The sequence below is a fragment of the Schistocerca nitens genome, chromosome 5 (genome assembly GCF_023898315.1).
Source record: "Schistocerca nitens isolate TAMUIC-IGC-003100 chromosome 5, iqSchNite1.1, whole genome shotgun sequence".
Lineage (NCBI taxonomy): Eukaryota > Metazoa > Arthropoda > Insecta > Orthoptera > Acrididae > Schistocerca > Schistocerca nitens.
In genome coordinates, this window is record NC_064618.1 from 514802395 (window position 1) to 514815926 (window position 13532).

The 13532-nt window shown below is 41.2% G+C and overlaps 1 protein-coding gene across 1 annotated transcript in view; it reads left to right on the forward strand.

The window, feature by feature from the left end:
- LOC126260563 (solute carrier family 2, facilitated glucose transporter member 6-like) overlaps positions 1-13532 on the forward strand; it is a 107970-nt gene that overhangs the window by 42806 nt on the left and 51632 nt on the right. The window contains exon 3 of the mRNA XM_049957897.1: positions 4326-4727. Coding sequence (XP_049813854.1) covers positions 4326-4727 — 402 coding nt within the window. The remainder of the gene's footprint in view (positions 1-4325; positions 4728-13532) is intronic.

Consider the following 13532-nt stretch of genomic DNA (forward strand, 5'->3'; position numbering starts at 1 on the left):
TATTTGACTCATGGCATAGCGCACGGAGATGCTACTGAAACTGAACTGACCCACGCTTGGAGATAGATGGCACATATTCCGAGAAAGCCTACTTAAAAATATTCAAGAACGATCATTAAAAGAGATATTTAGGTATTCACTACAACCCTCTCCGTATTGTTCTTGCAGAGACCACACTGACAAGATTATACTAATGATAGCGCGCATAGAGTCGTTTAAGTACTCAATGTTTCTGCGCTCTATACACGAACGGAACAGAAAGAGACCCTAATACGTGGTACAGGATGAAGTACGCTTTACGATGCACTTTACAGTGGTTTTCAGACTGTAGATACAAAAGTATATGTCAGTAAACGAACCAGTCCCCGTGACAGCAGCAGTAAACTTCGTAGAACGTATTTCTCCGTTAACCTCGCATGTTGTTGCTTGCAATTCATGCTATTCGTGTGAAACAAACTGATTTCCTTGTTGGAAGAAGTTCTATGGTGGTAATGAGGGTCGTTTCTTTCCTTCAAGGTGATGATCCTGCATATTTTCACCCTCTGGCTGTCATCCACCCCGTAAAGTGCGCTGCATACTATACATAAAACCATCTCTAACATTAAGAATACCCATTGTCTTAAATATAATTGTCTCATTAAATCTTCTGTTATCTACAAGATCAGGGAATGTCATAGATGATAATAACTACGCAATACTCATTTACTTTGCATGATTAAACTTCCTCAAGACTAAAGGTCTTAAATGTTCTTTAGCCCTTTAAGTATGGCGACTCGATCGGAGGGTATCACAGAATGCTGTGAACTGTCAGTTACCAGTACAAAGATTACTGAAAAGACCGCTCAGACCACCGTCGTTCTCAAGTACGAAAGGGACCAACTAAAAATTTCTGTATACTAGCAGCTAGGTGTCAGACTTGTATAAGGAGTGTAATCCGCAAGGAAAACGAGACCACTTGCGCTTTCTCAAGCGCTAGCAGTGAAGTCAGAAACAGCGAAAGGCTTCCCCTTGTGTGCTCTTGCTGGAACTGAAACGACGGCTGCGGAAAAGTGCGTCATGACAGGGTCGACTCCGTGTGTCTACTGTCAGCTTTGTTTCCGTCTCCTAAAGTGTGGGTGCGGGTTTATGTATCCTTTGTTGAGTTTATGTTGCTCTCTACGCCGCATTTTACTACATTACCCTATGAAAAATCTTATACACTATCTGTTCAAAAGTATCCGTACACCACTATGTAATGTGGAACTGACAGCCGGATGTCACGAGAGGCGGACCCGCCAATACAAAAGGGGGCGGGGAGTATTACTTTGCCAGCAGAGAAAAAGTAACAGCGCAGTGGATCGGTCAGTAGAGGTCAGTGACTTTGAACATGAGCGAGTCATTAGCTGTCACCTGAGTAACAAATCAAGGACATTTTAATCCATCTACAGCTGCCGAAGTCGATTTTGAAGTGGAAACAGCTAAAAGAAGACCAGGCAGACCTTAGGTACTGACAGACAGGGAGCGTCAAGCATTGTGGAGGACGGTTGTAATAAATCACGTGGTCAGCTGCAGGAATCACTCTGTTAGTTCCAAAGTGCTACCACCAGTCCAGCTACCACAATGACTGTGCGTAGGATTAAAGAAAAAAGGGCTACAGTGGTCGATCAGCTGTTCATAAGCCAGAAATTTCCATAGTCAGTGCTAATCGGTACGTAAGAGCGACGCCACTGGGCAGTGGATGACTGAAAAAGAGGAACTTCGAGAGATGAATCACGCTATACCCCGTGGTAAGCGACTTGAAAGGTTTGAGAGAGGCGAAGACCTGGAGAACGTTAGCTGCCATCAATAGTGAAGTAAGTAGGATGTGGTGTTAAGGTTTAGGAGGTGTTTTTGGTCACTGGGATGTGGTTCCCTTATTGCGCTTAAGAAAACAGTAGATTCAGAAGGATTTGAACTCATTTTAACACATTGTGCACTGTTTGCTGTGAAAGAACAGTTCATGGGACGACGATTGTATCAGCATAACAATCATAAAGCAGCTTCCATTTGGCAGTTTTTTGTCGATAGTAATATCTCTAAAATGGACTGGCTTGCCCAGAGTCCGGATCTGAACCTAATGAGTTAAAACGTCTTCTTGGCTCTAGACCCCAGCGTTCCACATCTTTACCTGCTTTGGTTTCGGCGTTTGAGGAAGACTGGGCCACCATTTCTCCACAGACATTCAGGCTTTATATTGAAACTATCACCAGCACAGTTGAAGAGGCCATCAAGGCGAAGGCTGGACACACCCCATATTAATGTTCACTAATACACTACTGGCCATTAAAATTGCTACACCAAGAACAAATGCAGATGACAAATGGGTATTCATTGGAAAAATATATTATACTAGAACTGACATGTGATTATATTTTCACGCAGTTTGGGTGCATAGATCCTGAGAAATCAGTACCCAGAACACCCACCTCTGGCTGTAATAACGGCCTTGATACGCCTGGGCATTGAGTCAAACAGAGCTTGGATGGCGTGTACAGTTACAGCTGCCCATACAGCTTCAACACGATACCACAGTTCATCAAGAGTAGTGACTGGCGTATTGTGACGAGCCATTTGCTCGGCCACAATTGACCAGACGTTTTCAATTGTGAGAGATATGGTGAATGTGCTGGCCAGGGCAACAGTCGAACATTTTCTGTATCCAGAAAGGCCCGTACAGGACCTGCAACACGCGGTCGTGCATTATCCTACTGAAATGCAGGGTTTCGCAGGGAACCATTGAAGGGTAGAGCCACGGGTCGTAACACATTTGAAATGTAACGTCCACTGTTCAAAGTGCCATCAATGCGAACAAGAGGTGACCGAGACGTGTAACCAACGGCACCCCATACCATCACGCCGGGTGATACGCCAGTATGGAGATGACGAATACACGCTTCCAATGTGCGTTCACCCCGATGTCGTCAAACACGGATGCGACCATCATGATGCTGTAAACAGTACCTGGGTTCATCCGAGAAAATGACGTTTTGCCATTCGTGGTCCCAGGATGGTCGTTGAGTACACTATCGCAGGCGCTCCTGTCTGTGGTGCAGCGTCAATGGTAACCGCAGTCATGGTCACCGAGATGATAGTCCATACTGCTGCAAACGTCGTCGAACTGTTCGTACAGATGGTTGTTGTCTTGCATCTGTTGACTCAGGGATCGAGACATGGCTGCACGATCCGTTACAACCATGCCGATAAGATGCCTGCCAGCTCCACTGCCAGTGATACGAGGCCGTTTGGATCCAGCATGGCGTTCCGTATTACCCTCCTGAACCCACCGATTCCATATTCTGCTATCAGTCATTGGATCTTGACCAACGCGAGCAGCAATGTCGCGATAAACGATAAACCGCAATCGCTGTAGACTACAATCCGACCTTTATCAAAGTCGGAAACGTGATGGTACGCATTTCTCCTCCTTACACGAGGCATCACAACAACGTTTCACTAGGCAACGCCGGTCAACTGCTGTTTGTGTATGAGAAATCGGTTGGAAACTTTCCTCATGTCAGCACGTTGTAGGTGTCGCCACCGGCGCCAACCTTGTGTAAATGCTCTGAAAAGCTAGTCATTTGCATATCAGAGCATCTTCTTCCTGTCGGCTAAATTTCGCGTCTCTAGCACGTCATCTTCGTGTTGAAGAAATTTTAATGGCCAGTAGTGTAGGTGTCAGGATACTTTTGACCGGATGGTGCACAGCTGAAGCTATGCTTCGATTAGCAAGATGAAGAGCTGAAATAAAGGTAACAGTTAGCAATGTTACTGAAGACACAATAGCTGCGTCTTTTCCAGGATGTAAAGGCAGAGTAAGTATGGAGTACCTTTTCCTTCAGATTGTATCCAGTTGCTTGGGAGCTCCAGAGAAAGATTCAAGACGTCAAACTATTCTTTAGATCGCCAATTCGACCAATGAGGTGCTGGGCCTTAATTCTCATATAAGATAATGAAGACTGGTTTGTTAGTACTTGCATGCACCGTTTCCATTTTGGGCTCTAATGCGGTTTTCTTCACTAGAATACCAGCTAAAATTATGACAGTCCTCGTTTCAATGATCTGTATGGAACTTAGACGCAGTTACACATTGATTAAAATACAGTCAAATACATGTAGGTTAAGCAGGTCTGGTGATGTCTTTCGCTACAGGAGATAAAGAGTTCGATAGAAAATTATGCTTAAGACAATAGACTTAGTTCTATAAGCTATATGGATCCCTTCTTAGTTAAGGGTATTGTAATAAATGTATGCCCAGGAACACGTCTTCAGAAAATTTTGAAATCAGTCGCTTATCGTTTTGTTCACAGACAATGCCGGTGTACGCAGTTGAAATTGCGCAGGATCACACGAGAGGACGGCTGGTGGCATTCGGTCCACTCATGATGAGCGTTGGAGCTCTTCTGATGACGATCGTTTCACTCAACGTCTCCTTCTTCTCAGTGACTGAATTCATGATGGCGTGTAGTACTTTGTTTGTGGCGATTTTCTGGTGGATGCCAGAAAGTCCCTACTTCCTGGTGGCCAAGCACCGCAAAGAAGAGGCCCTGAAAGCACTGATGAAGTTGCGGGGAACGTATTCTGCGGACGATGCTCTGGACGAGGTACAGCAAATCCAGAGGGCTGTAGACGAGCGCACACAGCGCGAGATCAGCGCGGCGGACTCCCTGAGGGAGCTGCGGAAGGACGCCGGCGCTAGAAGGGCTTTTCTGGTGAGTAGCTGCCGTCCCACGTACGACTACGTAACTACACTATCCACAGTTTTAAATGTCACATCCAACTTTTTTACGTTTTACAACCAACATCCTCAATCTTCTTTTTTGTGCGACTTTTGAAAACTACATTTCTGCCTCATTATCATCATCATCAACCAATTCGATCACTTCGTGATCTGGCCTCTTTCAGTCGGCGTGCATAATCCCCTTGATCTTTCTTGGTAAAGTGGTCATCAATCTAGTAGTTTTAACCATGTACTGTATTTTCTTAAAGCGAAATGACCAGTCCACTGCCATTTGAAGGTATTCACTCTTTCGATTATGTCACTGACCTTCGTGGTCTCTCTGATATCAACTACTTTCTTTGTGTCTTTCTTTGTGTAACCTAACATTGATCTTTTCATTTGTCTTTGGGCTACTACTATTTTTCTCTGACTAATGAACTCATTTCATGTTAATGTCTCATAGCCATAAATTACTAGCGGCAGAATATGTTGCTCAAAAACAGTTTTCTTCAGCTCGGCCGACGCCTTGGGCTTTAACACAAAGCTTTGTCTTCCATAAGCTGGCCAGCCTAATTTAGTACGTCGAAATATTTCTGGTTTTAGGTCTCCTTTCATTTTGAGCATTTGACCTTGACAGACACATTCTGTGATCTTTCGAAATTGCGTACTTCAAACAGATATAATTTCCCTCCGGTGTCCGTTCATTGATCAAGATCTTGCTTTTGTCGTCATTTTTAGGCCAACTTCAGAGCAGACTGACGCAAGCTCACTAATCAGAAAATGAAGTTCTTCTACACTACCTGCAGATAATATCATGTCATCAGTGAAACTCGGGTTATCTAAAATATTTACCTGAATTAGAATTTCCTTTGCTTTCCAATCTAATTCAAGCATTGCTTTTTCCAGTACTTCTTGAAAGTAGTTTCAGAGATATAGTCACTTTTTTCGCCCTGTTTGATGGGGAATTCTTTAGTTTCATCAACTAAATTCACAAGCGCTGTGGAGGTTTCGCATATGCTACTAAGACTTTACTACAGGTGTAACCTGTTCAGCCCGCATCTCGTGGTCGTGCGGTAGCGTTCTCGCTTCCCACGCCCGGGTTCCCGGGTTCGATTCCCGGCGGGGTCAGGGATTTTCTCTGCCTCGTGATGGCTGGGTGTTGTGTGCTGTCCTTAGGTTAGTTAGGTTTAAGTAGTTCTAAGTTCTAGGGGTCTTATGACCACAGCAGTTGAGTCCCATAGTGCTCAGAGCCATTTTTTTTTGTAACCTGTTCTATTCCTTGCGCTGTTAGAGCCTCAAAAACAGCTGGGTGACTCATCGAATCAAATGCCTTTTCAGAATCTATGAAGACAAGGCAAAGAGGTACATAATAACTCATATGTTTTATGAATTTTTTCACATAGAGTGAGTACATGATCAGTTGTACTAAAGCTCAACTGCTAAATGCGTTTGGCCAGGTCAAGTGCAGTGCTCAATCTGCTAGCTAAAATTCTAGTAAAAGCTGTGTACAGTATGGTAATTTTCCACTGTGCAAACAATTTGAAAATATTTTAGCTAAATGCCTCATAAATTCTTCATCAAATATCTTTAAAATCTCGACTTTTCATCTTTTCGTTAGCCTGTTTGACTACTGAGGCGTATATTACTGGGGGTATGGAAGTTCAGACATGCAGTTCGTCTAGGATTAAGATATCATCATTGACTTTACTGTAAAGGTTACTGTACAGATACTCATGTTATTTCAATATTTCTTTCGTACCTATAATTCGGCCGTGGTTTGAGTCTAACGCTTTTCAGTCATGAGGTTCTTCTTGTCAATCTTTAAACTACATTGATTTTCAAGACTGGCTATTAGCTGTCTTCTTCATACTTATTGATGTCAGCTTTCATGCTCTTTCTCAGAGCTTGCACAGTTCTGTATATTATATCTTATCTTACTTTGTTTCTACTTTCATTTTTCTTCTCTTGTCCATCAAATAGTTTTATTGTCAGCTGCTTTAGTAGGTTTTGAGATTTACACAAGCCACCCACTTTTTCAGCTGTTGTGATTAGTATCTTTGTTATTGCTTCTGCTTCACATTCTTTTAATTTTCTCTAAATACTTTTTATTCGTCTTTCTGTACTTCGAGATTTTTTAAACTTGAATTTTTTCTCTCTCCTTCAATTAGTTTCAGTCTTTAATCTTCTGTATTCAATTCAAATCTTGCTCTTATTAACTGATGATTACTGTTTCTATTGAACCTGTTCAACACAAAAACATCTGTACTGTTTTCAACCCTGTTGCTAAGAATGAATATTTTATTTTTCACTTTAAAGGTAAGACCCCTCCAAGTCCAATTACGACTAGGATGCTTCTTGAAAATCGTATTCAGAATAGATGTTTTCATTAATTTTGCAAATTCAACCAGTCTCTCAAATCAATAATTTCTTTCATCTATTCCATTAATTGAATCACCTTCCTTATACGTTACAACATTGACATTTAAGTCATTAATCATAAATTTACAAAAGCAGTCTCTTCTTTTCTCACATGTTTTTATGAGGCACTTATAGAAGAATTTTATCTCCTCATCCGAATGACCAGAAATAGGTGCATATGTTTGTACTATTTGCCTTTTATGTCTTTCTAATATTTTCGGGACCAACCGTGCAAATTGCCTGGATTTCCCTCTAATATTTCCATCTTGTCTACTATGGTTTAGTGTACTAAAAACCCGACTCCACTTAGTTTACCGTTTGGTTTGCCTCTGTAATACATGAGATTTTCAGAATTAAGTCGAAGACAGTTTCCATCTTTATGACTACTTCAAATAAGCCAACAATGCTGCAGTTGACGTTTTTCTAATTCCTCTTCTGTTGCCGTCAGTTTTTTCTCTCCCACTAGTAAACCACAGTTACATGTGCATATTTGAAAGAACTGCTTCTTTCGTTTCGTAGACTTAGGATTTTGTGACACTAAAGCATTTCCTATCTGGAAATCCGAATGTGGCACTAATTTAACTCCGGAACATTTTACAGATCATGACCCAAAGATGAGGAGTATAATGGCCACGATTGCCTCTGGAAAGACTGGCTATCTGCTTTTATAGTTCGTCCCTAGCGTGGAGTACAGACAACTTAGTTTTGGCGCCCTCCGGAGTAGTCGCCGCTCATGTTGCTAGTTTTGGTCGATCCTGGGTGCCACCCATATCTGGGAGAATTTCTCCGATCCGCAATCTGGGGAGGCGTCCGGTGGTGGACTAGCTACCCCGCTCAAGGCGGCTCTACCTAATAGCATGTAAATCACTCCCCGACGTCCCACCATCTTTCCCATTCCTCTAGTTAATGTTTTCCACGAGCCTTTCCTCGCCGATTCATCGGTGAAATTTTTTCATTTCTGATCTCTTAATTTTCAGCCTCAACCTGAACACATCTCAAACCCTTCGATTCCCATCTTTTCCGGTTTTCCCACCCTTCACAAGTCACTTCTTCACAGTTCACGTAAGTTCTCAAATAATTCCCTCTCAAATTATTGCCTAGATCCGATACCAATCGGTGGCTTTTGTCAAGAAAGCCTCTTCTTGCCTGTGTTAGTCTGATTCTTATGATCTACTTGCTCCGTCTGCCACACGCATTATTTTGCTTGCAGATTAACAGAATTCTTAGCTTCTGCATGTTTAGAGGGCGCTGATTCCGTAGCTGTGTGTTCAATTAATGAAAATCCGCTCCAGTTAGTAGTAAAAACTCTATTAGGTAGACACGACCAGTTTCGGCCTTTATTATCAAGTGTATCTGAATGTTATGGTAGAGAAGCAAGTGCAAATGATTTGGTGTTGCTTCTCTGCATCATAAATTTCAGAGACACCTGATAATGATCTAATATAAAGACCTAAACCCGTCTCGTGGCCATAATAAAGTTCTTACTAGCAACTGGAGCGTCTTTTCATTAATAGGAGAATACTTCCACTTCGTCTTCTAAGGAGCCCGAATTTTAATGATAACCTTATGGCCAATTTCATTCCTGCTGCTCATATTTACTTTCATATTTCTTCGTTTTATACTTAATCCATACTCACTGTTTATTAGATTGTTCATTCCATTGAATGGGTCCTATAATTCATCCACTTTTGCATTGAGAATAACAATGTTATTAGCGAAAACTATCCATGATATACTTTCAGCGTTAAGGTGATCTCACTGTTGAAGCTTTCTTTCACTTCCTGCATTTCTTGTTTGATACACTACCTGAACAGTAGAAGAGAAACACTGCATCCCTGTCTTGTACCCTTTATTATCCGAACACTTCTCTCTCTTACCAAGCCCACTATGTTCTTTTACGTATTGTAGTTTCCCTCCTTTCCCTATTGCGTATGCCTGTCTTTCTGAGCATTAAAATATTTTTCACCACTTTATACTGTCAAGCATCTCTTCAAGGGAGACTTAACTTCTTTAATTTTTCTGCGATAATTGTGCGAGACGATAGAACACTGCCTATGTGGTGATTTACCTTTCATAAAACCAACTGATCATCATACAACAGATCCTCAATAATCTTTCTAATTCTTTCCTATATTATTCTACTCAGCCCGAGTTTACCTGCATTGTAGTGGTGGGTTCAGGGGAAAGGACTTCGACGAATGTGCGTTATGTTTTACTGTGTAGTCCTTCAAACAACAATAATTTTACTAGTTTGATAGCGTCCCAAGCTTTTAATTTCTAAATGACTATCGCATCCCAAGTATTCGGAAAACAGTTCATTCTACATCTATAGTATATTTCATTCATATTAGCATGCCGTGAGCAAATTCCACGGAACAAATAAAAAAGTAAACGTATAAGCTCTAAAGTGAATTTTGAGGGAGGTTGCCGCCCCGAAAGGAGTTGACTTCAAATGTGTTATTCAACGATAAATGACAAAACAGTGCGATAAGTAACGAAAGATGTCAGGCAAATCTTCAGAAGACATGCTACCACAGAACACAGCGTAACAGAGAGTGCACTGCTTCATGACTTAAGCGAGGATATTCAACTTGAAATGCCTTAGAAGTTTGTTACTGTGAACTTTACGCAAGTAGTAAACCCTAACCTCATGGTTAACTCATAATTCACTTATTCTTGGTGCAAAGCGAATACGTGATAGTTTGGAAACAGGCCGGCAGCCCTTATTATTGTCGTGGGTGTGTCGTGGTGTCCTCGTATTCCTGTTAACAGGTAATCACCTACTTTCTTTCCACCTACAATAGGTGCTTACTAAGACGTTGTGCAAACTTGTTTCATGTTCAATGTTACAAGATTCTACGCACTTTCAGCAACGGACCCGTATAACATCTCAAGGTGTACAGTCTCCATAACATCATTCTCAAACATTATCGGAGCTCATTTCCAAGTGGGATTTGATGTTCTTGATGGAAGGTATAGTTGACTGCTCCTAGACGAATTCCAGAGGAAGATTTTCTAGTCCTTTCAACAAAACGCTCTCTTATCAGAAATATTATATGTAATAATCACTAAAGATGTAGCAAAGTATATTTCAACTTTCAGCGGAAGACCTACGAAGCCGGTTTGAATTCTAATACAAATCATTAATAAAGGAAATAAATTTCCTTTATTAGTTCACGATCATTATGAAGTTTGTGGCACAACTTGACTAGAAGAAGGGATCGGTTGGTAGGACATGTTTTGAGGCATCAAGGGATCACAAATTTAGCATTGGAGGGCAGCGTGGAGGGTAAAAATCGTAGAGGGAGACCAAGATATGAATACACTAAGCAGATTCAGAAGGATGTAGGTTGCAGTAGGTACTGGGAGATGAAGAAGCTTGCACAGGATAGAGTAGCATGGAGAGCTGCATCAAACCAGTCTCAGGACTGAAGACCACAACAACAACACATACATGTTCCAAAACCCTGCTGTATATCGAGGTCAATGATATGGGCCTGTAATTTAGTGGATTACTCCTACTACCTTTCCTGAATATTGGTGTGACCTTTGCAACTCTCCACTCTTTGGGTACGGATCTTTTGTCGAGCGAACGGTTGTATATGGTTGCTAAGTATGGAGCTATTGGATCAGAATACTCTTGAAAGAAGCCTAATAGGTATACATTCCGGACCAAATGGTTCAAATGGCTCTGAGCACTATGGGACTCAACTGCTGTGGTCATCAGTCCCCTAGAACTTAGAACTACTTAAACCTAACTAACCTAAGGACATCACACACATCCATGCCCGAGGCAGGATTCGAACCTGCGACCGTAGCAGTCGCACGGTTCCGGACTGCGCGCCTAGAACCGCGAGACCACCGCGGCCGGCTATTTCCGGACCAGAAGACTTGGTTTCATTAACTGGTTTAAGTTTCTCATGAAACTCATGAATCATTAGTTGACAGGGCAAAGAAATGATTATACCTCCTAGCCATACACATGGGTTTCTCTTACAAAATAAGACAATTATTCCATACTTACTTTCCAACACTCGCAGATACGTCTCGGCTGAAAGGTTCTGAAACGTTTAAGTTTTGCATTTAACAGAGAGATGATACAAAGCATTATACAAGTACGGAATATGTAAGAAGCGCTGGCTTTTTACAACTCACTCGGATATAATAGAGAACTCGCATATTAACATTATGAAAGATTTACCAAGAGAATACGAAATTACACTAGGAGGGGAAACATTAAGAGGTAAAAACATTAATAGGTAACAGCGTATATTACTCACAAAAGCATTATTTCACTTGAAAAAAAATTATATTTGCTATTCACATACATTGGTTTCTGTTTCACAAAGAAAGTCAATTACTCTGTACTTATTGCTCAATACTGGAAAACAGGACTCGACAGACAGGTACTAACACGTTTAACCAACTTGCTTCTAGCTGAGCGAGGCTATGTAAATCTTGTTCAAGTACGGATTATGTAAGACTGCATGCAGTAGCATTTGCGGCCCAGTCTGACATAAAGATAGACTCAGAAATTAACAGTTACAAAATCCATCAAGAGCATGCCAAAGTCCACTGGCAATCGAATCATTAAGAGATAACAGTATACGTTACTCCTAATACAGTAAATCAGATGGCAAAAGAATGATTATACCCACTATTCATACACTAGGTTTCTGTTCCACATCTAAAATCCATTATACTGTAGTTACTTCTCAGCACACGGAACTAGGATTCGACAACAAACTACCAATACTGTTCACTGGCTTACTTGTAGCTGAGAGAGTCTACATAAGCATTATAAAAGTACGGGATGTGTGCGATTGGACTGATCTCCTCGTCTGTATGAAGCTCAAACCCATTCGCTAAAAACCTTGTTCCAGTTTACATTAGTTGTAAATAAAGTGCTTGAATTTACCATATAAATAAAAAATACTAGATATAGAATGAAGTTAAAGCAGAGATTTGTTACAGCAATAAGTTCCCTATGCGGAAGCGCATCGTGCGAGCCCGAGAAACAAAGGAGCGTGCGGTTCTGTCTACATCTGAATTCGCCAAACACCGAAGATTCATCGTGAGTGTTAAAGTAAAATCCAGTCGTTTCAGTCTTTTTCCGGCCATGAAGTGATTGGCCACTGCTTTGAGGAACTCGGCAAGACATTATTGTCGCGCTGCCATTTGTCACACCACTGACATAGTAGTCGCACAGGGTGTACAATCGGTCAACAAATGTTCTTGCCTTCGGAACTCGTCGTGATTAATAGGGTTGTATTTGAACACGCCTCGAACTGTTCGAACAGTTTACGTCATCGATCGGCCCTGTGATCTATTGGTACTATTGTAACGACTTCACTGAACGTTTTTAATCTATGATGGATTTTAATAATGAAAATAATTGTGAAACTCGAATATCCTCTATCATGCAGGTCATTCACAACAACTAAAACTGATAAATTAATTAAAGATAACAATTATCATTCTGTCCAATTCTCGAGATTTCGTTCGTCCCGCGACGGTACTATCTCCAAGGCGAATCTTACCGCTGCAATTCATTGTCGCGATAAAAAATACGAGGGTGGTTTGAAAAGTTCTCGGAATCACCACAGAGGTCAGTGCTAGCGCAACGAGTCACTCACGTGATGCTCATTGTATTGTTGCCTGTAAGCACCTGCCACGTCAGTGCTCTTGGAAGAGATCTTTGGCGGTGACGTGTCTCTGTTGTTATTGCAGCGCAGTGTTTTGCGAAGATGAAAAAAATCGAGATTCGAGCAGTGATTAAGTACTTCGTAAAGAAAGGCATGAAAGAAAAGAACATTCATGCCGATCTCCAGAATACTCTGGGGGCCTCTGCTCCTTCATATTCAACTGTTTTCAAGTGGACAGATGAATTTAAATTTGGTCGGGAGAGCTTAGAAGATGATGCGCTCAGTTCTGATCTGTTCATTTATTCATAATTAAATTCTTAATTACATGACATGTTTGTTTCGTTTGAAGGGTTCCCTGTTTTCTAACTTATTAACATATGTAACGTTAATGTACGTTATTCTACCACGTGAACGGATGCTGAATTGCTCATTTGCAATGTACTTCATGAATCTTTACTGTCTCTCATAAACAAGTAAAATATGGTACTGGATTGAGTCAAGTATTACTTTTTGATTACAATATTTTCGTCTTAGTTTGCTACCTTTACTTAATAACCAGAAAAATGTTTATATATCCCTACATTCCGGCACTATATGAGAACACATATTGTAAATGCGTTGAAACAAAATAGGAGTTTGGGCAGTGGTACGATTTTATGCTGTTTCCACCAGTGTTTCACGAAATAGATTTGAAAGAGATCCATAGTTTATTGTTGCGGCTAGTTCGCAGTTTC